The sequence below is a fragment of the Melanotaenia boesemani genome, chromosome 17 (genome assembly GCF_017639745.1).
Source record: "Melanotaenia boesemani isolate fMelBoe1 chromosome 17, fMelBoe1.pri, whole genome shotgun sequence".
Classification (NCBI taxonomy): domain Eukaryota; kingdom Metazoa; phylum Chordata; class Actinopteri; order Atheriniformes; family Melanotaeniidae; genus Melanotaenia; species Melanotaenia boesemani.
In genome coordinates, this window is record NC_055698.1 from 30,202,616 (window position 1) to 30,230,521 (window position 27,906).

General features: G+C 40.2%; 1 protein-coding gene and 1 long non-coding RNA gene across 2 annotated transcripts in view; one reads left to right on the forward strand and one right to left on the reverse strand.

The window, feature by feature from the left end:
* Positions 1-416: 416 nt before the first annotated feature.
* LOC121657234 lies at positions 417-13,616 on the reverse strand. The gene is made up of 4 exons (XR_006013537.1): positions 13,605-13,616; positions 10,818-10,824; positions 8,859-8,860; positions 417-531 (listed from the first exon to the last, which is right to left on the reverse strand). It is a non-coding gene; the product is annotated as an uncharacterized LOC121657234 (long non-coding RNA).
* Positions 9,929-27,906, forward strand: part of erf (Ets2 repressor factor) — a 47,888-nt gene continuing 29,910 nt past the window's right edge. Inside the window, exon 1 of the mRNA XM_042012642.1 lies at positions 9,929-10,633. Within this exon, the coding sequence (XP_041868576.1) occupies positions 10,612-10,633 (22 nt within the window). The 5' untranslated portion in view covers positions 9,929-10,611. The remainder of the gene's footprint in view (positions 10,634-27,906) is intronic.

Genomic DNA, 27,906 nt, shown 5'->3' on the forward strand with positions numbered 1-27,906 from the left:
ATTCAGTGAGAAGATCCAAAAATCTGGAAACTCGTAATCTCTAACTGACCAATCATAAGAGAGTATTTCCGCGTAACCGTCTGCATAGCAGGGGTGCACGTCAGGCCTGGGAGAGTTGCACGTTAGGCCTCCGTGGAGCTACGCAGCGCCTACGGTGGTGACACCATAGTCAGTATAAATCTGCCTTTAAGCTGGATTGAAACTCACACATCGTCTGCGTACAGTCGGTTATAGTACAGTATAGTAAACTGGAAGTACTCCCTTGTGATTGGTCGGTTTGTGATTATGTGTTTCTGGATTTCTGGAGCTTCTTGCTGAATTTGTGCAGTTACATCAGAAGACGCTCGAGTGCGAGAGCTCATTTCACCATCTGCACCTGCGCCAGTGCTCTGTCAGTTTAGCATATGCATCAGAGTAGCATACATTACATTAATGCGCATGCGGGTTAAGGTTAGGGTTAGGTGCAGTCGTCAGTTTGCACTATGCGTATGCTGATCGGACAATGTATACTAAACTGACAGAACACCGGCCCTTCCACACACAGACGCCGCACAAGTATAAATCCAGCTTTAGGCCCTGCTCACACCACAACGCTAAGACAATAAAACACAAACATTTCGGCGTGTTCTGGACTCATTCTGGGTGGATAAAACCAAAACGTTTTGCCTATAGCCTCCAAGGGGAAATTTTCTTGCAACACAAAGCGAGTCCTGTCAGTGGAAACTGGAAGTAGAAACTTGTCATCTTGACCTTGCTTAATTTAAACACAGGTAAACTGTATTTATTAAAACTGCTGGGGGGGGGGGCTTTAAAGGTACAGTGTGGCAAACATCAAACCAGTTAGGCTAACCACCCCAGATATTTGTCCATTCAGGGACACCGTATTAAAAATTGTGACACATGGTAGCTCTTATTTTTGTTGACCCATGGAAAGTAGATTTAAATGGTTCATTCTCAGAGAATAAAAACATAACAGTTCATTTAGTAAAGTGATTACATACCAATCAAAACACCATTTTTAATAACATGTGTATATACTTTTTTATTTTTCTATCATTGACCTTTGTTTTCCTCACACGGTGCACCGTTAATAATTACTTTGAGTTTTTCTTTTTTTCTTATTCCAGTCCTGCTAACCATAGTGCAGCCGTTTGCTTTCGTCTGATGAGGAATTTAGATTTGGTTTTAATTAAGCAACCAATCTGAGATCAGAGCTGATTTTGAATATGCAAATTAAAAAGCTCAACAAGATGAATCAGCACCAACAACACACCAATATAGCCTACCTTTAACAGTACCTACATTTTGCTTTTAACACTTCTGTATTTCAACTTCAGAAGAATTTTAAGGATTGGAGTATTTTAAAGTTGAGTATGAATACATATACTTCTTTTATTCCATCACATCTGAACATTTATTCAATCAGAAATTATTCATCTGATCAATAAAAGAATGTTGTTTATTTGTAAGGGCTTATTATTCAGAGATATACTGGTTCAACTGTATGTAGATCGAGTTTGAAGTGGGGGTGGGTCGAGGGGGTGTCCTCCCTGAATTTCAAACGAGACCCAAATGTCCCCTCTGACCTCCTGTAGCCTAATAACAAGCTAATGGAAAGAGCTCTTGCCACCCCTCTTTCTTTCCACTCTACATTTGTTTTACTTTTCAGGAGCCCGCTCTCTCCTCCCCCTCAGCCTTCCCCCTTTCTGGCCTCCTCACTCTGTCTCTCTCTCTCTCTCTCTTTCTCTCTGTCTCTCTCTCTTTCTCCTCCCACATTTCTTCCATGGCCTCATCTTCCTCTCCTTCCACCTTTTGAGTTTTCTCTCTTCTGGCCGATGCAGCAGCGTGTTAATCCCATTACACGTGTGTGAATACGGCTGAAGGAGAGAGGGTGAGAGACACAGACATAAAACAGAGAGAGAGAGTGTGTGTTGGGTTGGGGGGTTGGGGGGCTGGAACAGAGAGTGTTTGTGTTTGATTGTGACTGACTGCATACAACTGTGTTGGCGTGATGCAAAACCTCCAGAAGTGATGTGAATTTTACTGTCAGATAACGTACTGCATCATAATGAGGTGTTACGTAGGAGTTTCTCATTTTTCTGCTGTCATAATGAAGAGGACATTATCATCATCATCGTCATTATACAAGCCAAAAAGAGAAAATACTCTCAGTTTCAGTGATGGAGGCATGTGTTAAAAAGTATGCACAATTTAAATAAAAAATAATTCTATTACAACCTGAAATCAGATTAACTTGGATATAAATATAAATAAAATGGAAATAAAAACAATAAACAATTACTTGTATTTAATGGCTCAATTTTAATTGTATTCATTTAATTTACTTAAATGCTGAAGTTGCAGTTTTTGCTCATCGACAAATAAGTCGACAGTGTTGCTCGTTACCATGGTTACCGTGGGCAACATAACAGTAGTTTCTGCTAAAATACACCAGCCTTGTGGGTAGAGAGGTGTGTGTTTACATGGTTTCAGTCGCTTTCATAGTCACGGTAAAGTCGGACTAAAAGCTGCTGGGAAGGCTTCATAAGCTGGTTTCACTGGGACAAAAAGCTGGTGCTGAGTCGAGGCCAGTTTCCCCATCGAGAGCCATTCCCCCTGTGAGAACCCTCTGACCTCCTGTAGCCTAATAACAAGCTAAACACAGAGGAACCGTATCTGACAGTTTGATGGGATGCAGTTTGCAATATTTAAGAAATCACAAACCTCTTCACCTGAGTGAACGCTCCCTGACCGGATGACGTGCTTTCATTGGTGTTGTCGAAGCTTTTTGAGACACGGCGGCTACCGTTGTTGCAATACATGAGAAAGTGAGATGCTAGAATGCCATACACGACTCCAACATTAGCTGGAAATAATTCCTACACAATGTCCCTTTAAGCTATTTTAACTTGTAGATTATTCAAATGTCAAAAGCATAAAATGACTCATTTGAAAATTTAAAGTAGTATTGAGTTTCATTATTGAAGCAAGAGTAGCACAAACTGTGGAAGTTTTTTAATTGAAAATAAATTAATTGATTAATTTTTTTAAAAAAAACGTAATTTTTAATAAGAATAAATATAAAACAAAATTTTTTAAAATAAAAATAAAATAATAATAATAAATTAAAACAAACACTTTCAAGTGAAATTCCTGAATTGAAATGTTCAGAAAATAACATGGAGGTGCTTGTAAAGTTCAGTTTATTAAATCTACTTTCCACTTCTGGGATTGAATGAAACTGCATAAGCGTGGGTCAAACAGGAAGCGCTTGTTTTAACTCGGTCTGGAGTGGGTTTTCTCCACCGTTTACCCACTCAGGATGTTTAACTAAGTGAGCTCTGAGTGGCTCTGATGTCCAAACGTCCTTTTCCATGCTTGATGTGCTTGTTTTGGTTCCGAGCTGACCCGGCTCCTGTCGGGGATTCAGGGCCGGTTGCTGGGATGTCGGGCAGCTGATGAGGACGCCTACTAGCCAGCGCAGACAGCCCCAATGTGGCTCCTGAAGAGTTCAAGCGCCAAGAAAATAAACAAGCCTTTTGATCACAAAGGACCCATTCACTCCCTGCCTCTCTTTCTTTCTTTTCTCCCCCTCTACTTACCCCTGGTAGTTCCCTCCAGCTCTCCTCTCCTGACCTCTGTCTGTTTTATCCTGCTTTAAAATCCCCTCTCTGTTTCTTCCCTCCCTTTTTTCTGTCTTATCTCACATCCAAGGCTGCTTTGACTGAAAGACAAGAGCAGCAAACAGACAGACATCATCTGACCAGCCAGAGGGTGGACAGAGCGACAGACAGAAACACAGACAAGGGCCTCCTTATTCCTCAAACATACTGTCATGGTGCAGCTCGGGGGAACACGACATGGAAAATGTCTCCATCGCTCCATCTTTAGCTAAAAACACCAACAGAGGCACAGACATACAGTACTTCCCCCTCTGGCCTCTCAAACACTTTCTGCTGTCACGAGCATACTAACCTTCTCATTTTGACTGCGTGTGTGTGTGAGAGTGTGTGTGTAGAGAGAGAAACAGTGTTGTCTTATGCATGCAGATGGGCTGGTGTGAAAAGGCCTCTCCCATTACCGTTCTGTTGTCAACAGTGAGTGCTGCTCGCTCTGGGTGTGGTTCATCTGCCATTTGCCCCCTCAGGCCCATTTTCCATTTTCAAAACAAGCCATATTTCCTCAGACAGAAACAAAAACCTGCTTTTAAAACGAAAAGCAGTTCAGCATGGGGCTCTGGAAATGGGACACAAACTCAGTGCAGCTTGTGGATTTTAATGTTTTGCTACAGATAAACTCACATTACGGATCATAGCATGACGTTTCTCCATCTTAATTAGGTTTTTAACTAACCAACATGTTTGCTTTTTACCAATTTTAAGAAAGTTTTGTGTCATAAATCTTAGTTCCTGACACAGCTGAGCAAGTTTATTAAATCTTTCTTTTCTTTACTATGTACTAATCAGTGCAGATTGATTACTCCTGTTTACAGATGAGGCTCATTACCGCGTCAGTAATGACCCTAGAGTGACTCTGTTGATTAATTAGCCCCAATCACCTGAACCAGTTCACACCGACGTAGCCGTCAGATCTCCTGCTGGGCTTTTGTTGCTGCTGCTTTCACATGCAGCCGCTATCTGCACCCCCCACCCACCAAACCAGGCTCACGTCACCAACACTCGCTGTTCACTTAACGCCTCAATTTATTGACAATTATATAAAAACAGAATAAATATAGAAAATAATTTGGACAAGTGTGTGCGTGTCTGAACAATTAATAAATAAATAACATATATAAAAAAAGAAATAAATAACTGAGTGTGAATACAAACAAATAAATAAATAATAGCTCTTGGCCCATGGGGGGCAGAGTTATGATAGGGGGGTCCAGCGAGCCTAAATAAAATGTATAGTGTTTGCACTTTTTCACAAATTTGTGACAGTACTAACAGACAAACAATGATAAATCATCAACAGATCTGGCAACGACCACAAAACAAAAAAGACAAGAAAATATGAGAGAAAAACTGGGTTAAACTTTAAGTTTTACCTCCACTTTACACTAATGACCTCTCAGCTGGGCTTAGGATGCTGAGCTTCAATAGACAATAAAAAACAGAGTCTTTGCACCAACAAGGTGATTCTCAGAGAGCTGAGAACTTGTCTCAGCATGAGGTAAAACTATAGAGGCTCAGCTCGCTTGTGCATCCTTCAGATGATCCATCTACCATCGGCCAAAGTTTCATCAGAAATGGTCACTGACTGAAGCAGCGTGGGATCATCTGGACAGAGAACAGAACAAAAGGAAACATCCAGAGAAAAGCTTTGGAAAGTCGGTCAAGAAGCCTGAGGAATTACTGAAAGAAATAAAGTTTCTAAAAGAGGGTTCAGACTGAAGAATAAAGCTAATATTGTTCAAACTGCAAAAACTCCTGGTATATAAAAATATAACATTTACTTTATACATTCATATTTAATTTTTTTACATAAAGTATTAACATATTTTTATGTCTTTTATAGAATAAATATAAAAATAATGATAAAACAAATTTATAAATAAACAAAATGGGAAAATATGTGTAACTGAAGTAAACTGCACTTATTTTCTACAAAAACTTAAAGTTCTTCATAATATTTTTAATAAGATAAATCATTAAATATGAACACCTTTATAATGTGCTTGTACTTCTGTAGACTGAAATAAAGGGGAAATTGTTGGGTGTTTATTATTTATAGGTTATTATGCTGTTATTTTACTGGTCCAGCAAACTTGAGACCGCATTGCACCGGATGTGGCCCTAAACTAAAATGTACCCCGGGTTTAGGGGGTACTGGGCTGGTGAAGTATTCGACAGGCTTTGAGAACCACTGAATTAAAGGATGAACCCTGCAGATTTTTGGCAAAGGTGGGGTGGGAGGTTGTTTTTAATCAAACATGTTTCCTGCTGATCTGTGGCATCTCCCCACCTACACAGCTACATATATTTATCACTCGGGACTAAACCCTAAATAACAAAACGAGAAAATGTTAAATTTGCATTTTCTTATAATTTGAACTTTTTCCAGTAAGCAGGGTTTCTCGTAAACTGAGCAGCGCTCTTGTTACTGTCATTTTTTGGAGCTGGAGCGGAGCTGCGATGTAATTCTTTAGGACCTTCACACTTCACTTCCTGAAGGTGCTCATCTTGACACTTCTTGAGTTGAGAAGAAGTTCAGCAGCAGAGGACACACATAGGCTCTGCAGCAGAAACAGTCATTACTTTTTCACAGCACCCATTTAAGTCGCCAGCAGCTGTTGCAAAGTGCATTCAGAAACAGTGACAGTTCGTCCCACTCAGTCAGTATTTATTATTTAAGCCTAGGCCATTTTCACACATGCATGTGCCCCAAATGTTTGTAGACATATTTCAAAAGAGTTTCAAGTGAGAATGTAAAAGACATTTGCTCCAGACTTCTTGCACTTTGCCCATCCAGCTGGTGGAGAATGACTGAATAAACACAGCAGGAAAACTTTCGACGTATTTACAGCAGGTTTAGGCTATGTCCACACACACGTTTTAAAATGGTGGCAAAAACTAGGAAAAAGGCTTCACCATCCCCACGAAACCGCTGCAGTACATACTACACGGCTGCGGGGGCGCTATGATGATTAAAGCACCACTCCAGAATATTCCCACCTGTGTAAATGCATTACTTGCGTTCACGCCATGTCACATCCACTGTCTCCTTCATCACTGCTGCTGTGGTTTTTATACCAGATTGTGTTCTCGGTTGCAGGAAAATGCCTGTTAATGGAAGTTACTTCAGGGTTCCTCATGGAGTCATAAAATAGGGAGACTGAGCCATGATTTTACTAAAATAAGTAAAGTGGCTTGTACGCCTTGTGTTGGGATCTAAAGGAGCTGAGTCAAAGCACGAGTGAGCAGTGATGACCTGGTAAAAGGTTGTAAATCACTTTACTACAGCTGCTTCTCTGTTAGCTTCTAATGGTGTGCTCTCGTTTTGTAATTCAGAGCAGCGAGGAGTCGGTGACGTCATTTCCAGGTGGTTGGCCTTCCCGCTGCACCAACTTGGAATAAACAGCAAATTCTGCTGTGTAGAACCAGAAAAACCACAAACCCATTTTTAAAATGTGTCACCATGAGAACAACTCGGTTATATTTACACTAGAAACTTAACAGACACAAAACATATTTAAAAAAACAACAATAAACTACAGGTGGTACTGGGTGCAGCCATCTTTAAATCTGGAATCTCAGGTCCTCTAGAAGTAGTTTAGTCTGAAACAGGATTCAGGCTGAGGTTATGAACAAGGTTATATCTTACTTTTCATTTGATAAATAACAGGAACAAACGCATTGCTGTTATAATTTTATTTTTAGCTGTGATAAAGAGCCTTAACGTACATGCTTGGGATTTATAAAGATATTTTTTTGGTTTAATTATTATGGTCCTGCTCTTTTAATAATTAGAAAATAACACAACTTTATTTATAAAGGTGAAAGTGTATCGTTATCTAGTTATTGGTGTGTGATGTGGCACCGTAAAACAAATTGTCTCATTAATAATTGGAAAACCAAAGTTGCAAATGACAGTCCGTCTGTCAATTCCACCCCAAACAGACCTGTGTGGAGTGTTTTGCTGGTGAAGATGTAATGGAATAACTCAGGTAAAGTAGGAGGGAAAAGAAGCTGAGGCGAGGAAGTAAGAGCACTTCAGTGGAGAGGAGGAGGAGGAGTATGTGGGGGGGAAGTGGGTGGAAAATAAAAGTAGAGGAGAAAAAGGAAGAAGTTTTCTGTCCACGTTGTGGACATTATTGTCCCTCCATGGCTGACACAGTCACATTATAGTCCTCACCCACCGACTGCCCTTTAGTTCCCACTCACGCACTGCCATTAAATGAACAGAGGATGGATGGATGTGAGAGGAGGCAGTGGGATGACTAATTGGCTGGAAATGAGGCAAAAAGAAAAGAGGCACTAATAATCCACACACTTATTCTCTCCCCTTCATCTCCATCCTCGCACTCGTCATCTCAAACTGCTCTCTGGCTCAGCTCTTGTGTAATTACCACTCCTTTCTTTTAAGTCCCTTCTCCCTCTCCAGCCTCCAAAGTTGAAGAGCCCTTCATCAGAGAGGAAGAAAGGGTTGTGGGAGAAAAGAATAGTGGGTGTGTGTTGTGTGTAAAATGCTAATGAGCGCCTGATGGGCGACGGCCGACGTCCACTTATAATTACAATCTATGTTAATGCCCCCCCCCCCCCCCTCATTCCTTACACCTGTTGATTTTCCTTTCCTTCCTATAAATGACAGGTGGCGGCGCCCTGGCTGCCTCGCCGTCGCAGTTTACAGGTAAACACGGCGCCTATCGTCACCCGCGGCAGTGATGGGTCGCCACAGCAACGCCGTGACGCGCCAAACGGGAGCGAGCGACACACTGAAGGCAGCGGCGGCGGCTCCATCAGCCAGCGGGTCCTGTACAAAGATCGTCTATTGAGAAGATGACTCCATCTGAGGGTCCAATAGTCTAAATTTATGTTAATGGCTGATTTAATCGTTAGTGTCTCCATTGTTTATTGTCACTTGTCGAAAACATACACACTAAACTTAAATTATTAATCCTTTAGTAGAGCAAAATTAAGTAAAGGATAATGCCCGACGAGGTGTCCATTATCATAAATTAATGGACGACACGGAGGCATGAACCATCCGAAGCCCTAATGGCAGCCAATCAGAATTCACCGAGAATTCACCCAGACCATGGTATAAGTTATTTTTATGGCCATTAATAATTGTCAAGATGTTTTTTATTTATTTATTTTTTACATTTTAGTATTTCAATTAAATTTAATTTCCACCACTAAATGTCGATACACCTGAATGTATAATTGTCATTAATCCACAAATTTCTATTAAAATATTAAAGGCACATTTATGCTCCCTTATGCACGTAACTAATGACGTCTGTTTCAAAAGTTGTCATACGTCGCCGTCCTCATACTTCCATGAGCCGGCGTCAGTTTCAGGCACTGTTTGGCAGCGATAATGCATAGCTATAAAGTTATTTCCAATCGCCCAACACGCCCTAAACATTCGCATATAGTCATTCTTCAAAGGCTCACACAATTTTTACAGTTGTTTTGCTCCCTTCCTAAGCCTCTTCTTCTGTTTTTTTTTTTTTTGTTTGTTTTGTTTTTTTTGCTGATCGCAAAAATTTAGCTATCAGCTATTCTGTTCAGCACTGCCTCCATGATTTCCAGTGGTATTGCTCCATCTTCAGAATCAAGGGATGAATAGCTAAGCTCCCTGAAAACGGACCAAATTACGCATGTTACTGATGCAGAAGACAGACAAAACTGTCCATCTACCTGCGTATCTGCCTTCTGCGTTGAGCATAAATGGGCCTTAAGAGTCTATCTGTGTAGATTTTTTTTAATATTATTAAATCACACCATAAATAAAAATTAGTTTATTTAATTTGGATTGTTATTTCATCTAGTGGGCAGTGCTTGATTTAGAGGAGATAATTAACATTTAAAACTGTGGATGATATATTACTCTAAAGCAATAAGTAGTCTAAGCAATACAAAAAATGACCCATAAAAAGAAAAATCCCATGTTTATTTATTTTACTTCAGATCCACACTGAAAACAAACTATATGCATGGTGTGAAAATAAATTATGGTTCACATTTTGTCTTGGCACCCACAAAAAATCCTTCTCCTTCAAAAGGCCTAGCCTTTTACCAGGCCACCTTTTGTAAATAAGAATTTCTTCTTAATCTGTCTTGCCTGGTTAAATATAGTGAAATCCTAAAATTTCCTGCTGGTTCATGCTTGATTGGAAAGAGTGATTCTCAACATACATAGACGATCTTCGGCAAGAAGTAGGCGTTCGGTTTCTCTCTCCCTCCCTCCGTGGGTCAGCGTGGGCGGCCCCGTGTGGCAGGAGGAGAGCGAAACACGACACCCCGACCGAGGAAGGGGGGTTGAGAGAACACGAAGTGACTGAGTGAGTGGAAAAAGAAAAAGTGTGAGCAGGAGAAAGAGGGGGACAGAAAAAGAACCGAATTGGCTTCGGTACTTTTACTCCTTCCTGAAGCGCCGCTGTAGTCGGGATGGTGATGTGGAGGAGGGCTCGACCATGCGACATCGTTGCAACAAACGGGATGAAAATTTAAACTAGTCGCATTCCGTTGCTCCAGCACCTACCAACGGCAGCACGACTCCTCCAAACTTTGACCTACGCCATTCAGACCCGGACGACTGGATTTCCCCCTCAGAGATTTCGGGGCAACTCTCTAAAGCCCCCCGTACTGACAAATTAACTCTCCGTAGCAAAAGTTTTTGAACACGCTTCGATCTTTTTTTCTTTTCTTTTTTTAAACCGAATAGAAGCATAAGTCAATTCGAAGTTAAGTACTGCTTTTCAACACACAAACCAAGCTCTTTATCGGACAGGTTCTTTCCAGCAAGCCGCTTGTGAGAACAACACCGGAGGAAGGAGTGGGGTGCCACTGCTAACTTGGCTAAAAGCTAGCTAACTAACGTCTAAAGTTACCAGTCGACGGGAAAAGTGACCGAAGCCGCTCGCCGAAGACGACAACAAAGATGAAAACCCCGGTAGACACGGGTGAGTTAGCGCCCACACACATGAAAGTTAACTTTAAGACTTTTGCTGTTGTTGTTGAAATGAAAACAACGGATGCTAGCTGGTTAGCACGCTAACAAACTCCGCTCCAGGGAAAGTGTGACAAAATTATGGCGCTAGAGCGGATCCATCCGTGTCGCTTGTTATTGTTTCGGCACCCGTCTACAGTCTGCCTGACTCACAGCCATGTTGTTTTCAAACTTTAATGGATTGTGTAGTACAAATTATTCTTTTTTTTAACTTTACATCCACTTTGTTTAACACAACATATGGGGAAGCTTACAGTGAAGGCAACTGTAGAGTTGATTTCCTGGAGCTCTGTAGAGTCAGGTTCAGGGCCAAGGTGCACCGTAAGAGCTCAGTATTTCGGGGTAATTTTATTAGCATAATTAAGATTAATCCAGATTTTGTGGGAAAATAAGTTTCTGTATAATTTCAACAACTGATGATCGATTTGTAGGGCTACGACCTTTAATGGTAATACACCCACACCAGTTTATGGTGTCTGGTGTAAAGAAAACAGCAGGGAAAGGAGGTGAGAAGATGGGGGTTAGGCTTTGTACTTATTTAGAAGGAATGCAATAAAACAAGTAAATTTGGGTAGCGACGAAAGTTCTCAAGTGGTGGGTTTATAAGAAAGGGTCACAGAGCAGACTCCAATTGTTTTGATTATTTTAAAGTCCACTCACATTTCCTCTAGTTGCATCACAGTCCACTGAGAAAGCTAGAACGTGACCACATGATAGGATTGGGAACTTAAATGCCTTTGCAGCTGATAATTTGGGGCTGATAAGCCAGGATTGTTGCCTCTTCAGTCTGCATAGAATAAATTGCTTTGTTACTTCCTGCAAGACACTTTGCAAATAAACGCTCTTCGCTCCTGATCCGGACCTGAGTGGTTCGGACTCTTTTCACAGCTCAGCTGAGAATCATAAGTGGAGTTCAACTCAGAAATCTCAGGCCTTGCCATTTGAAATTCCTCTCATTTTTCTGTGACATTGTTTGTTTGACTGTAATGATTGTGATTTCCCTCCATTGTGCATTTAGGTGCTCTTAAATTCAGTTTAGTCCGAGGTGCTTTGTGGTAATCTTGGCCAGGCAAAGATCCAGCACCCATAATAGATGCTTAGGAGGGGAATGCCTCACCACAACACAACATCATAATTAGAAATATGGCTTCTAGATCTCTTTGCTGCTTGAGATCGCTTTTTATATCGCAAGTGATAACAGATAACCTGAACACAAGCATCATGTCATTGTTGTGATGAATGAAGCGACCGCTTTGTGAATGTGCAGAAGAGATCCTTTTATTTTTAGAGAACAACTTAGACCGGCCTGTCATTGTTGCCTATTTCAGAGGTCTGAACATTGTATTCTCTCCTAATGACTTCCAGGATCCAGAGGCACAGAATTAGCTTTGGTGTTAGTTTTAAAAGTGGACGGTCTTGTTTTAGCCATGTGTCACACAACACAGAATAACCATGTTTTCTGATTTAGTTGTGCTTAATGGCTTATATGCAGCTTAAAGGAGTTTGTGCTGTTGTTGGTGCGACGGTTTGCCTCTTAAGTGAAAGCAAACTTAGTTTTCAGCGGCTTCTGTTTTTTTGTTTTGTTTTTTTTTTAAAGCATTTACAGTGCGGTTCAAACCAACTTCCTTTAGTTTCTAGGGATTAAAGTAAAGCTCTTTTTTCTCTCTTTCTGAGTCACTGCTGGAAATGAAACTAGCGTAGCTCTAATTGTGATGGAGTCATATATACGTTGGTTATGTTACCTTTCTGCCTGACAAAGCTTTTAAAGGGTCAAGTTGAGAATCATGTCCTGTATGCACATAGAAATATAGACATACATACATTAAAAAATTGGGTCAGCCTCCCCTTATGTTCCAATCAGGAAGTCAGTAGTCTGGCCCCACCAGCTCCAATTTTCCGCTTGTGTTCCTACTTATATCAACAACGCGCCACATGTGAGACGTCACAGCTGTAGACGGCCAGGACCAACGGGCCAGCACGCTTTGTTGCATTTTGTGTGTGTGTGTGGAGTGAAAGGAGCCATACATGAGCAAGTCTGGGCGGGACAGGGCTGCTGTTTATTACTGTGAGGGCATTGTGTGTCTGAGTGAAAATGCGTTCGCGTGCAGCTCATATTCAGACACGTGTGAAGCCAAATGTCTCACAGTTCAGTTTTACCTGACATTGATGTGGTCGCAATAAAGTGAGTGTTTTGCTTTTACCAGCGAGTTTGGATGTGGGTTGTTGACCCAACTTGTTGTAATTGGAGGAGGAAGAACGAGTCGTCTTCATGTAAATTCAGAGAGCTGTAAAAACACCGGTTGTTACATCCTCAGTTTCCTCTGAGAACAACTGTTGTCACCAGCTGAGTACGGATGTCATAATTATAGTGTACCTTGGTACCATTATCACAATTTATTATGTAGTAATTAATTTCATAAAAATGGAAAGTCAAACATTTAGAATATATGTTAAAAAGGGATGCTCCGATCACTGCCGATCACCGATAATCACATGGATTGGCTGTAATTTTTTTATAAGTACTGCCGACTACTTGATGTGGAAAAAGGAACCATAAAATCCCTTTAATTTAGACAATAACATGTTTTTACTTACTTTCTCCAAGAGAAAAAATACAAAACACATGCAGGCACAATGCATGAACTATTCAGACTATTCGGTAGTACAATGTGCTATCTTTCAGTAATCAGTAGTACTATATTTTAACAGACTGAAAACACATTAAGGCTCTCATCAGGCTAAATAAGAAAGAAAAAAAAATTTCTTAATATTGCCAAAAAATTTTAAAAAAGTAAAGTAAAAAAGGAATAATTTATTAAATTAAAACTTTGAGAGCCTGGCTTACTGTTTTGTGCATGAGTAATCTCTGTTGTGCAAAGAAAAGAAGTTTACCTTTTTTTAAATATAATGTAAAAAATGAATACAATGGGTCTGCTGCTTCATATGTTAAATAATAACCCATCTGCTACTTCCACAACAGTGCTATGGTATTTAAGACCCTGAAACAGAAAACAAGTGAAATGAAAGTGCATTTGCTTTGAACAGGGAACACATGCTCAATACACATTACTTGTTGAGCATTGTGGGAAGATTCTTGTTAATAAAGAGAAGCATCTCAGCTTTTTCAGGCATGAGTCTATTCCTGTGTTCATCCACAATGTTTGATGCAGCGCTGAATAAGTTCTCACTCTCTACGCTTGTACAAGGTGCAGACAGGTATGCTCTGCTACTCTATCATGGCCTGGAAAGCGTTCCTTGTTAGTTTTCCAGTACTGCAGCGATGATGCACTCCGAGAGATGGGTGGCTCTGAGAGGTAGATTACCATCTCTGGCGGTGTTGCACTTTTGGCATGAACCTGCTGTGTGGATTCTTCTGCCCGGATTTCACCAAACACGGAAGACAAGGATCCTGGTCGTGGCCCTTTCTTTGCTGGCTCCCCTGTGCTGTTAGCTTCAGGTCCTTGGTTTGGGTCCCTCTGACTGGCTTGTGTCATCAGACCAAGAAGCAGTCTGTGTGTATTGGTCTTCAAATCTTCAGAGTAAAATCTGTCTTTGTACCTTGAAGGATCCAGGAGTGTTGTTATGTTTTCAATCAATTCCCACTGAGAAGATGTAAAGTTAGCAGGTAGCTCAAAGTCAGCTGCATAAACACCCAGTGCTCGTTTTTGCTCAAGAAGACTGTGAAGCATGTAGTAGGTGCTATTCCACCTTGTGCTGACATCTTGCTGCAGTCCTCTGATGGGCTGTCACGCTCATACGGACGAGTGTTGGTAATCGTTGGCTGCGTTAGCTGCGCTCTGGCTGCTCCGGGTGTCTTCCTTTCAGTCTGTGCAGTGAGCCTCGAAAATTCAGCGTACTCCGTCAAGTGTTTGTTCTTTAAATGCCGTATTAGATTCGTTGTATTGAAGGATTTTGACGTACTTCCCCCGCGAGGTACTTTTGTGTTGCTCATGTTGCAGGATGCAAACTTCACACCACTCTCACACACGGTGTAAAACTTCCACACGGCAGACATGTTTGTTTTGGATTTGCAACCGCGCGCATGCACATTGTGGAGGAAAGCAGGAGCTACATGACACTGCACTCAGCGCTTCTGCAGGTTGCAGAGTATGAAATATAGGTGGTCAGATTTTGTGATCGGCAACAAAAGGCATTGATCAGCGAACACCGATCACATACTTTTTCACAGATATCGGCCGAGAATGATCGGCGTCCGATCGATCGGAACACCACTAATGTTAAATATAAATAAGAAAAAATTATAAATGTAAGTAGATATAAAAAATAAAATACAACAAATACAAAGTAATAAAAAGTACATAAAAAATTAAATGTAAGATATTTGTATAAGTTAAAAATATAATTTGTGATTATAAAGTTAAATATAATTAAAAATAATAAATTTAAATAGTCAAAGATAATTAAATAAAAAATAAAACAAATGTAATATTTCCATGTTAAATGTGTAAAATATAAATTTAAAATTAAATATAAAAGCCCTGTAGTATGTACTACAGCAGTTTCTTGGCGATGGTGAAGCCTTTCTCCTAGTTGTCACCACTGTTTTCACACCTGAACCGGCTTCAGGGCCATGTGGACATAGCCTTGGTCATACAAAGCTGTTTATCCTGCAGGTGCTCAAACATATCCAGTGCATTTCCTTCTTTCACTGCAACCTTTTATGGACAATCTTTTATGGAAAGGGACAATATTGAGGGATCTTTAGGGTGACGATTAATCGTCCCATTAAATACAAAGATTGTGAAATCAAGTAATCTTGACATCCCTGCTGAGACAGTGACTCTGTACAAGTTAAATGTTGAGCATTGGTGCTATGTTGGGTTTTGTTTTTGTTTTTTTGTTTTTTTTAAGTTGGTCATATAAACACACAACATAAAAATCTGCTATTAGTTAAAGTTTTAATTGTGTGAAAGCTCCAGTGTTTCTTCAGTCTTCAATCAAAGGTCTGCAAAATTAGTACAAAATCATGACATAAAAACTTTTAAAGAAAACAACACAAAAAAGGCCAAAAATGTAAACAGTCACAGGATGTACTTTCCCCCAGGTTTTCCAGCCGTTACATGGTTTCTGTGAGTGATCAGGTCGACTCAAAGGTTGACCTGATCACATTCCTGATTTCTACTGAGCCAAGTCTGGGCAAGCAGACCCTGGAAAAACCACAGCAGAGTGACGTCAGTATTTCTCTGGTGTGCTGTCAAATGGAGGCCCAGGTCAGCCTCACTACGATCATCTCTCGATGTTAAAGCGGCCTCTTTTTCCTGGAAGTGTGTATGCACGGTGGCTTTGGTGACCCATGCCACGCTTAGACACGACACAACAGGTTGCTTGAGGTGGGACATGCTGGCTAAACAAATAACAAAGCCCCACATACAGGAAAGCCTGACAGTGCCTCTGGGAGATTACTCTTTATAGACATCCACACCTGTAGTTTTAAGGGATTTTTATGTAAATATTTTTATGAAACTGTTGCAAAAATTATCACAGAAAATGTATCAATGGACATCTTTGATATTTTAGACAAAGGGAGAAATAATTGATTTATCATTAATCCAGTTAAACTGGAAAACATATGACTGTAATGAGTTGCTTTTGAAGATAATTGAGCTGGTTGACACATAACTGTCGCCTACAGTCAGCAGTTTGACTGTTTTTAATGTGGCTTAAAGATTTATTCACAAATACTTTTGTTTTTAATTTTATTATAATTTCCTCCTCTTGCGGGCCAGTTTATATATCTTTGTTTTCAGTGCATTCATTCCTGCACAGTTTATGCTGCTGTGCTTCCTTTTTAAAGTTTGTAATTAAGTTGACAAGCTTGTATTCACTGTTGATGTTGAGCCCTACTTAGAGCAGTACATATAATACCTGGTATTTCTTTCTGAGAAGTATTTCAGCCATATAAATGTCTTACCTGTTCCTCATCTTGTTCTTATCAACAACTGTAGTGGCTCTGAAGGGGCCAAAGCTCATGCTGCTCTGCACCCAGCAACACTGCAGTGAAGTAGCATGAACACAGCTTCATACATATATTTTATTTTATTACTTTTCTTAATACCCGAAGCTTCTGCTGGGGTTTGTTTTGCTTTGGCAGATATCATATGGGATGCAAAGCTTTGTGTTGGTGAGGTGGATCGGGGAATTCAGCCCAATATCTGATCCATTAATCAAGTCAATATCTTAGCCTGATACAGATATTGGAACGGATCTGCCCCAACTCCACTACTTAGATGTACGATACCCCCCACAGAGAAAGCCCACAGCGCTGCAGCATCAGGCATGCTTTTGTTTTGTCTTTGAGCATGTGTACTGGGACAGGGGTGGTGGGCCAGTTAATTGGCTTTGTCAACCTGTAACCATGTCTCAGCTCAACTGAACGACATCTTTCTCCAAAACTTTTCAGAAAATAAAACCAGAGACATGTTTAAACATTAGCACTGCTAAACTGCAGCATCAGGGTTTGCCGGCACAATGGTTTTGCCTTTAGTAAGAGCCAGAGTTTTGTTGGCTCATTATACACACAGAAATTCTAGCCGGCATATGGCTGCAGCGCAGTTCAAGTCCCAGTTGAGAGGTGTGCATGCACTCTGTTGGGAGCCAGCATGAAAATCACAAAGTTCTGCACACAGAAGCAGCTGGTGGAAACCAGCCTTGGACACAAACGGAAGTTGATTTAAAATAATATGAGTCATGTTTTTATTGACTTGTGCTTAAAGACCTTACCGCTTTCACATGATGTTTTAACTGTCTTCATACAAACAGACTTTGGATATTTGAAAGCGTGTTGCCTAAGGGCATAGTGGTGGTTGTGACTGTTTTAATATTGAAAGCATAAATCTTTCCTCTTGTACAGTCAAACGATTAGTTATGAGTCATCTTGTCTCAATGCAATAATCAAAAGCAAGATTATTTCTAGCAGCACCCATTCTTAAAATGCAATTGTGTTGTTAATGCAACGAAAAAGCATTATCATTTCGAAAGAAAGACTCTTACTGTAGAAGACATTTTTAAAGAAAATAGATATGTTATGGTTTGTGAACTGATTTAAAATATTCATGTTAATTTGTCTAGTTGAAACGTTTTTATTCAAAGTCGTTTTGTTGCTCTAAAATTTGAAGTGATACCACAGTTTCTCCACTCAGCCAAACATTCACACAGAATAATAAGAAGATGACAAAGAAGCCAAAGTGTACCTCAGCTCTCAAAACCAGCAATGCAAACCTAACTTAGCTAAGATAAAGTGCCGACAGCTGCATCTTCTTATTTATAATGTACAGACGCTTTTAACCCAAATAATGTGCTCATCATCTCACCTATCATTGCCAGTCAGCTGTGAGTATTTATGAGTGAATCTTTGTTGGCTCTGTCACAGCTGACCCCCAGCAGGGCAGATGAAACTACAGAGCAGGTCTAGTGGAACCAGCGATTCACTTCAATGAGCAGATAAGGTTGAGTTCTGCACCACGACAGAGCTCTCAGAAACACCTGACAGGATACTGGGTTTCCGGCTCCAGCTATGTTCTTTTTATGCAGACGTGAATCTGTTTTGCATGATCTTACCCTCTGATGGCATTAGAGTGAGAGGCTAGTTGGGGAAAAAAGCTGTGTTTTGCCTATTTAGCGTTCTATTTTTTAACTTTTTAGATCTATGATTACTTAATTTTACAATTAATTGTAGTATTAAACACCACAATTAATTAATTGTAAAGATTCTTCAGTGTTGTGACTTTGCAGAAAAGATCATCTCTGATCCGTATTGTCAGAAATAAAGTTACACAACGTGATAAAGTGGAACAGTATGCCAGAGGAAGAGTTATTCCCTCCAAACAGATTAAATCATACCTGTTGGATTTTTTAATTATTCTTTGTTAAAGAAAAAAATGACCAAGGCATCATTGTGGAGAGCAGCTCACTAGCCTGTAAAGCAGCAGAAAAGGGGGAAATGCATCAGACATGTTTCACCATATGCAGGATAACCAGCTTTAAATGCTAAAGGTAAATGCACAGTAACTGAGTAAAAATACGGTAACGTCTGCTCAGCGAAGGACTGCTCCATTATTTGGTTTATAGTCACAATAAAACAATTGAAAACAGTTTTGTGTCATAGACGTTATTAATATCTGACAGTAAGTCAGAACGGGACCAGCCAACAGCTTCGGTCATTTTCTGACTGGGTGAACACCTGCTGCTCCGTAGCTGGGGTGGACTGTGGCACAAGGACAGGTGTTGTGCTGAAATAAGCCCCCCCCCTGTGAAAAGCACCGGGTTTTTTACAGAAGAGGTTCTTATTTCAGCACCACACCGGGTCTCCTGTGAGTGCTTGAGGGTTCTGGAGGGGCCGACTGCAGCTTTGCTGCTCGTTGAGGAAAGGCAGGACAATACGTGGTTTCCTTCAGATCTCAGTAGTCTCCAATAACAACCAACAAGATTTGTTGCTAGTTACTAGTTAGTCACTAGGCACTGTTAATATTCATATCATCCTCTATTGTTATCAACATCTACAGCTCATATTTATAGAGCAGGGGTAATTTACTCGTAATGATACCTTTTAGTTACTTTGTTTATACTCTGTTTACTTTGTTATAGTTTATGTTGGGACTAAGAGATAGTTTACATATTCAGAGTGATGGGCCATCAAATTCAGAACATTCCTAATAATCAGAAAATTGTGTTTATTTTTTGGACAGTGGTCGTACCAAGAAAATCTATAATCGTGACATCCTTAATTTGGATTTTTTTTTTTCTTCTTCTTCTTTTTTTTTCAACTCACCCAAGGCTGAGAAAGACAGAATGTGAAGAGGTGGGTTTGTGTTTTGTCTGGAGTTATCACAGCTGTTATGGGTGTAGATCCTGCGTAATGCCTATTATTGGTGTTTTAAGTTTTTAGAGAGTCTGTTTTAAGGAAGGAGAGTAGTTAGACATAGTCAGCAAGGTTATGTTTTAGCATGCAGAGCGACCCACGGTGGGTGGCTACTTTTCATAATTTACCATAAAATGGTGCCATTGACACACACTTTAATCCATTCATTGGCTGCACATTGCAACACCAGTAGAAAGTGTTAAGCAATGAAAAAAATGTCCCTGCTAATTTAGAAACCAGTACTAGAATGATACAAAATAAATGAGATATTTTCTCTGAATAGACCACCTCGAGAGCTGCTGAGGAGAAATCCTGCCAACAGGTTGCAGTGAGAAAAGAGCCCAGTTTGGTTTTCTGGTTGTTTGGACTAAATTGATCCAGCACAGACCTTTCCTGCCCCTATGCTTGCTGGCATTGCACCTGCATTTTCAGCTCACACTGCTTTATTGAAAGTGTGAAACGTCATAAATCTTCTTATTTTTTTTTATTTTTTATTATTTATTGTTATTTTCTCAAATGAAAACCTTGCTACTTTCAGCAGAGGTTAAGCAAAGGGTTTAACTCACCTTGGAAATGCTTCTTAGTGAATATGTTTTGTTGAATGCATGTCAGTCTAAGATTAGGGTTTAGCTCAGGTGCTTAAGTAGTTTAGTTTGAGTAACCAACATGTACTGATCCTGAATACGGTTTGATGCATTGATACAAGACAAGGTTATCAGTCTCGTTTCTCCGACACGTGCCCATTATACCCGTACTTCCTGCCACTCTTATTAATCACTCAGTTTTGTTATGGTGTGGTACCAAAAACTGTTTGTCACTGTGTTTCAGAGTTCAATTATTTCATTCAGCTGTCATATGACCAGAGGACCTTTTGTCATATTTTCGGGGAGTTTCCCACATGAATTTTTAAAACTAATACACACACACTAACAATTGTAGTATCTACATTTCCCTCCATCCTAAATCCTAAATACAGCATGTGTCACGTCTTCGTCTTCGTCTGCGCATGCAGGTGACTTCTGGGCCGTTGATGGTTCATACTGGAGTCTGATGGCGGCCATATTAAATGATAATGGGAACAAACATGGGGAAATAAAGCCCATCTCAGCAAAAAACAAATTAGAGCATTAAGACCAGCAGGATGAATGTAGTCTTTGTCCATGACCTGTGTGGAGAACTCTGAGCTTCAAGGTGCTTCTTTATTTGTGGCATTTCAGAGTCTGGGACCTTTCAGCACAAGTGTATACTGAGTTCATGTTGAGATCATAGATTGCTCACAGGTGGAGCTTATTTAGTTAAAAAAAATCATGATTTTTAGCCTGTATGAAAAACCTGGGTAAAACAATGTAAAACATCAACACAGTTCAGAGTATACGCACATAATTAAAACAGTCAAGTTATTAAACATACAGCAATCTTGTCAGTTTTAAAGGTAGACCATATCTTTCTATAATAGTGATAGAAATAGCAACATTAGATCATGCCACCAACATCAGTAAACTATAAAATGTACATTTCCTGACTGTCAGATGCTTTTCATCAACCTCTAGTTTCTATAGACTTACATAAATGATGTAAGGAAAAAATGCTGAATAGCCAAAAACTACACTCAACATTTATGAAGTTGAAATGGCTTACTGCACTCATTTTTAATTCATCTTGCCCATTTGGTGTCCCTGTTGGATGTGTGAAAGCCCAGAGTCGATGGCAGTGATGAACGAGTGGGTTTTGGTTTTATTGAAATGTGAAAATCAGTTAGTCTCTCTGACATTTCACACACTCATCTCACCCACTCGCAACATACGTGATTTATTACTGGTCTGGACCCCCCACATGTCATAAAAATGGGTGATATCTGTTTTGTATTAACACAAACACACACACACTTAATTTTAACACTGAAGCTCATGAGTGCGTTGCTCTCATTTGGGCTGCCATCTCCCTGCGGTGACGCCGGCGTGCCTCAGTCTTTAATGTTTTTACACAGGGAGCGAGCCGCTCTGTCTGCAGACTGGGAGATCCAGTTTTAATGCAATAGAGAAATTAAGTCTGTGGTGACTTTGCCATTGAGGAAAGGCTGACTAACGCAGCCAGACGTCACATATGTAGAAAGTCCCTCACTGGCTGTTCTAACATTTCCAGAAGTTCACAAACACAGTCATCCAGAGCGAATTACTGTTGCTGTGATTGTTCTATGAGCCACAAGTGGAAGATAAATCATATGAGCCAATACTAAAAGAGATGCTGGGCAGAACCGCAGTTTTCTGGCAGCCCAACAAATAGTCATGTTTGAGTTGAAGACAAAATGTATAAAACATTTTTTCTCTGTTCAGTGACAACCCTCTGCATGCAGAGCTGACAGCTGTTTGGAGGAGTCATTGGTGGTTTGAGGTGAATTTAACCATGCCACAGACAGTGGATGAAAATGTTAATCAGACATGAATACTGAGTATCAGACACGATTAATCCATTTAGAAATTCTAGTTACGACTATAAACTGGTGTATCAGTGCCATTTTAATCCCCAATGTCTGCACAGTGGTGTGGTGCTTAGCACCCTGGCCCCACAGCAAGAAGGTCGCTGGTTCGAGCCTCGGCTGAGCCTTTGCATGCTCTCCCTGTGGATGCGTGGGTTCTCTCTAGGTACTCCGGCTTCCTCCCACTGTCCAAAGACATGCATGTTAGGTCTAAATTCTCCCTTGGAGAAGTGGGAATTGTTGTTTGTCTCTGTGTTGGCCCTGTGATGAACTGGTGACCTGTCCTGGGTGTACTTGCCTCTCACCCGTTAAATGCTGGTTTAGGCTCCAGCTACCCCGCAACCCTTAATGGACAAAGTGGTGCAGATAATGAATGAATGGACATTTCACTCACCAGGAAACTGAATTTGGGTACCTGAAAGCACTAACTCTTGCCCATCAAAATCTGCTATACAAAATTATTTCATTACATATATCCTTACTCAAAAAAAAATGTAATAATCTAAACCTTGTACATCCAGGAAATCTTTCAATGTAATGTTGTTGTGTGAGCTCAGTAAGCTGGTGGAGCTACGTTAGGGAAAAGGTTCATGTCAATCTTGGTGATTGACATGACATTGACATGATTCTACCCTATTAAAAAATGGAAAGAAAACAAAGTTGTGCTGTATGTTGATAGTTACCTCTTTATGTTGGTTTTTATCAGAGGACAGAGACTCATGGTTTTCAAACCAACCAGAGCTTGCTTTACTGATCTGCACCTGAGTGTGAATGAGAGTTAATACTACTCTAAAAAAGTTCACACGACAAGGAGGCGAAAAAACATTCTTTTATTGAAATGTTATACAACAAAGAATAAAATACAACATAAGGAATAAAAATAAAAATATTTACACACAACTTTGGATTGGATTTGGAATGACATCTTGACTCGTGTTGTGGTTGCCGTGGTGACAGCTGGTAGTCACATGGTTTGTGGCCAGGAAAAAATAGGCAGCTTTGTATCCGAATCGCCAAAAGAGAATCAAATCAAACTTTATTTATAAAGCACTTTTCATGCTGGGGCAACACAAAGTGCTTTACACTAAAAATCAATTTATGCATATTAAAAATAAAATGAGCCTTTGCACACATCAAAAGAGACTACATAACACAAAAAATAAAAAAGTCAGTCTTTCATACAGTTGCACGCACAAACATGCATATATACACACAAAGCAGACACACCAGCCCACCCCTGTATGTAGTGTGCTATATAGTGCAGCCCTATGTAGTGAACGAGGGGTTAGGGAGTAGGGGGGACATTCGGACACAGCCTTGGTCTTTCACATGAAGACAGTACATTGACTGCAGACAACCGGTTAAAAATATCTTCAGATAGACTAATGTAGATTGATCCAACACTGGAATTATTCATTTAGCTTAAATTGGAAAACTGCTTTGTTTGTGTTTTCTGGCAATCGATTTAAATTTCAGCGGCTAGTTTTACGTAAGAACTTGACGTCCTGATATCTTACAAAATTTGGTCAACCTTCTGTTCCTTTTGGAAACCACAGGTTATAACATGGCTGAACAACTTAACCATCAACCTTCAGAACCAAAGTTTAAGGTTGTTTATGTGTATTTCCATGAAGTAAAGTCCACCCACTTCCAGGTTCCAGTTAAACTGGTGCAAGTCAGTTTGCCAGAAAGCATCAAGGTTGGAGCCGGAACCAGAACTGTATCTGAAAGACTGAGAAAGTTTGTTTCTGCATATAGTTTTTTCGCTATTTTGTCTGCTATGTCGGCCAGTCGTTTGTTGCTTTTGATTATTCTTATTATATCCTTTTTTTTAATTAAAAGATAAATAAAAGACACATGTAGAGCCTTGGAATCCACTAAATCACTACCAGATTTGCAGATCGTTGTCTGATATGCGCCTTTGGCTCCATCTGGTCATAAAAAATCAGTGTGTGAAGTCTCTTCTGGACGTGACTGGAAGGTTTTTTGACTTATTAAGATACCATTGCAATTAATTTCAAATGCAGAAAGGAATGCTTCTTGTTTGGGTTTCGTCACGGATCCTGTTTATTAACAGAATGTGTAAAATCGCTGTAATCAACTTTGGAGCCTCTTTGTCGGTGTGGAAAGATGCTGAAAGGAAAACGATCTTTGGAAAGAAGGGGCATGAGAGGAGACGAAAATTGATTGGCAGGGAGCATGACAGTGAGTCACACTCATCCAGCTCCTTGGATTTGGAGCTATGGTGCTATTCTGGGCTGTGGTTACACATGTATGTATGTGGTTATGTGCATATATGCATGCACACTTACATTCACATGGCTAAATCAAATAACTGAAGTCACTAAATTAGTGTGGGCTTCACAACTGTTGGAGAAAAATGAAAGTAGTCTGGTGACTAAACCACAACACAGGAGCCAGATTTCAGATTTAAATGCAGATATTTATCATCTCTCCCTCTACTGCTCTGAAGTCCCCACAGTTGCACCGCTCCACACATTACTCCATTTCCACTGTGGCCTGTTCTGGTTTCTAACAACTTTACTTTAATAATTTTAAATGTTTAATTTTTCATTTTAAGTCATGATAGAAAGTAAGTCAAAGAGGTACAGCAACACCACATCTTCATGTTAAAACTATGCTGATCTCATCTCTTTCACTACATAAAGAGGATTATTTTTGTTCAAGGTTACCTTTTATCTTCCCTTTTTTGTTTAACTTTTACTTCCTCTTTGCTTGATCATACTTGTTATTACTTCTTGCTGCAGTTTTTCTAAGAAAGTCTTCTAGTTGGAGGGTGGTTGTCTTGTTCATTCTGCCAACTGACTGACCAGTTTGATGTTGTTAATCAGCACAGCAGCTGTCTGGTTTGTTGGGCTTAACATTGGTTGACTTGACTCTGCAGGGTGTCTGCCTGACTTCTTTCCTGCAGACAGACGGCGTATCAAAAACATGGAAAGTTGTCTGTGATATGTGCACATGTATGAATGAAAACTTCAGTCATTTTTTTCTACAAAGACAGCTGTTAGATCTCTCGTCTGTTTTTTTTCTGTTCTATTCTTCTTCTGCCATTTTCTCACAGTTCCAGCTACATTGATAGTAGGATCTAGACTAGAGCTTTCCAGTACAGTAGTCAGGCAGTCAGGAGCTCATTTTGGCTGAATGTTCCCTTGTAGGTTGTCATTTTCTGGAAGGAAAGCATGCTTAGACAAGTCTCAGAGCACGTGCACATGCATGTATGTGTTCCTCCTCTGGGAAAGTAGGCCTAAAACTGATAAGACTCTAACCTTGGCTCAGGCACTGCAGATTAGAAGATAGAGTCTTGAGCTCTGAGATCATCTCTGATGTGATTGTTCAGGATCGTGGTTTCCATTACCACCGCTGTAATACCTTCCCATTACAACTAAAGATTTAATCCTCCTATAGATGCTGCCGACACTTAATTATCAGCAGTATAGTTGTGAAGAGTTGTTCGAAAAAGCAGGAGTGCCAGATCAGGATTGGCTGTGGAATCCACACACACGTGAAGACAGACATACATAAACCCAACTAGCCAGCTTAATCACAACCTTGGCTGCCTTCAAGGTGTTTTAGACGACTTCAGGACGCGACAGGTTTCTGTCTGGCTCAGTTTGGGAGACTATAGATTAACATGGCGTTGCTTTCTCATGGGTTGCAGACATGTTAAATGAGGGGTAAGTAACTCAGGTCCTCGAGAGCCACATTCCTGCAGGTTTTACATGTTTCCCCGGATCCAACAACTTATCAAGTTCAGCACAATGCCTTTTTTATTTAAATCAGGTGAGTTAATACGGGGAAACATCTAAAACTTGCAGGACTGCAGCTCTCGAGGACCAGAGTTGCCTACCTCTGGTTTATTCTGAGGCTGCATGCGTTTGTATTTAAAGATAAATAAATTTGTTGTCTAGTTGATTTGTGTTGTTTGTGCATAATTTTTCTTTAAATTCCAGCTCTTGTTCAGTGTTCACACAGAAATATATTTCTATAATAAGACAAAGGATTATCACAAGAGCACATCAAAATATGAACTGCTCTATATTCTAACGCAAGGATGTAAAGCTGAGATATAAACGGCTTCACATATCAACTCCAAGATGCAACCTGTGACAAAACACTGAACCCTTACTTTTCTCTAGAACAGGATTATATTTTAGTTTTTACTACAAGGACAGATGTTATACATCTTATTTATTTCTCTCCATGATGCCTGCATCTCACATGGAGTTCCACCCTGATGCATACATGCAGGTGAGTGCAGTCCAACCAGTAGAAAGTGCATGTCAGACAGTAGGTAGCTTCATTCAGTGAGGTGAAGATGGAAACGTGTGTTATGTTGAAAACTTCACGTCCAACATGGAGATGCAGCCGAACAAGCTGTAACTAGCGTTAGTGTAGTTATTTCAACAAGGATAGGAGAGCGATGCCAGCTGTCAGCAGAGCTACAACCTGGACATCAGCACGTCTAATGATGGTTTTTTAAGCTCAGTTATGTATCTTAATGCACAGAATAAATGATTTGTGTTCTTACAGAGGTCTACTAATTAAATCACAACCTTTAAACCCCTTTTAAGGGGACATATAATGAAAAAAATCTACTTTTTTAGCTCTTAAATACATGTTTTTGTGCACCATTAGTGTTTTATCAATGCAGAAAATTTAAATACATTCTCTCCTGATGCTGTGTATATATCTTCATATTCTTTTTGGGTAATATTTTTCTGTCTGTATAGTTTTTTTCTGTTCTCTGTTATGTTTTCTTATTTACAATATATACAATATTTGCAGTGGGTCTGCTAAAAAAGGTCGTAGACTTCCGGGTATCCAATTTTGTGAATCTGCTTATTTTTCTGCGTTTAGTTATGCTGAAGTTACCAGTAGACAAGTCAAAATGTGCAGTTGTTTGGTGTATCAACCCACACAATTCCTTACATCGCCCCCCGGCATCAGAGCCGTGACATTTCTATGGTGCGGCTTGACCACAGGTCCGTAGCGGTGGCTAAACATCGGACTGTAGCCACATCCTTCACAACACCTTCACCACACTCATCATCCAGGGCAGGAGAGACTCGCCACTAACATGGAGACGAGATGGCAGTGATGCCATTTGTCCAACGTGCTGATGAGTTCTTAAGTCCCGGATTGTTCACTGTGTTAACTGAGAAAAAAGAAAGGGAGAGAGGAGGACTCGAATATGTAAGGTTGAACGGACATGTTTTCCGTTGTTGACATCTCTAGTAAACTTGCTAATAAAAAGTTTCTCTGTCGGTAGATAATCGTATCGCTGCTATCAAACTACAAATATGGCCGAATGGGGTGGAGTGGAACTCTCTGCTACCTGGAGGGGCCGGGGCATGAAATGCCTCATCCACATTTAAAGAGACCGCACCAAAACAAGTCACTCTGAAGTCCTGCCTCAGAACAGGGTTAACAAGGGGTGTGTGGAGCTAGAATAACCAGGAATTCAGACCAAAGCATTGAGGTTCTACTTTATAAAGACCATAAATTAATGATTTACATGTGAAAAGGAAGGATTTAGAATCGTGATATGTCCACTCTAAGTTCAGATGCCATGCAAGTGGCCTGTTGGCAGTTTTTTCCCCCAACTTTGCTGCGCACACAAGGGTTGTGTGAAAGCTGTTGCACATGTAACGTAACTTTAAAAAGCTACATTTTTTGTGGTTTGCTTGATGCAAAGCTTTTAACAATGTGGGGACCACAGTGGGTGCAGACAAAGGCAACAAAACTGAAACCACTGAGGCAGCACATCTGGTAATCCACAGATCAATATGCACTCCCTTTGTTTTTTAACTTGATGGCATGATCCTGGTCTGTTATCAGACTTTATTAGCTT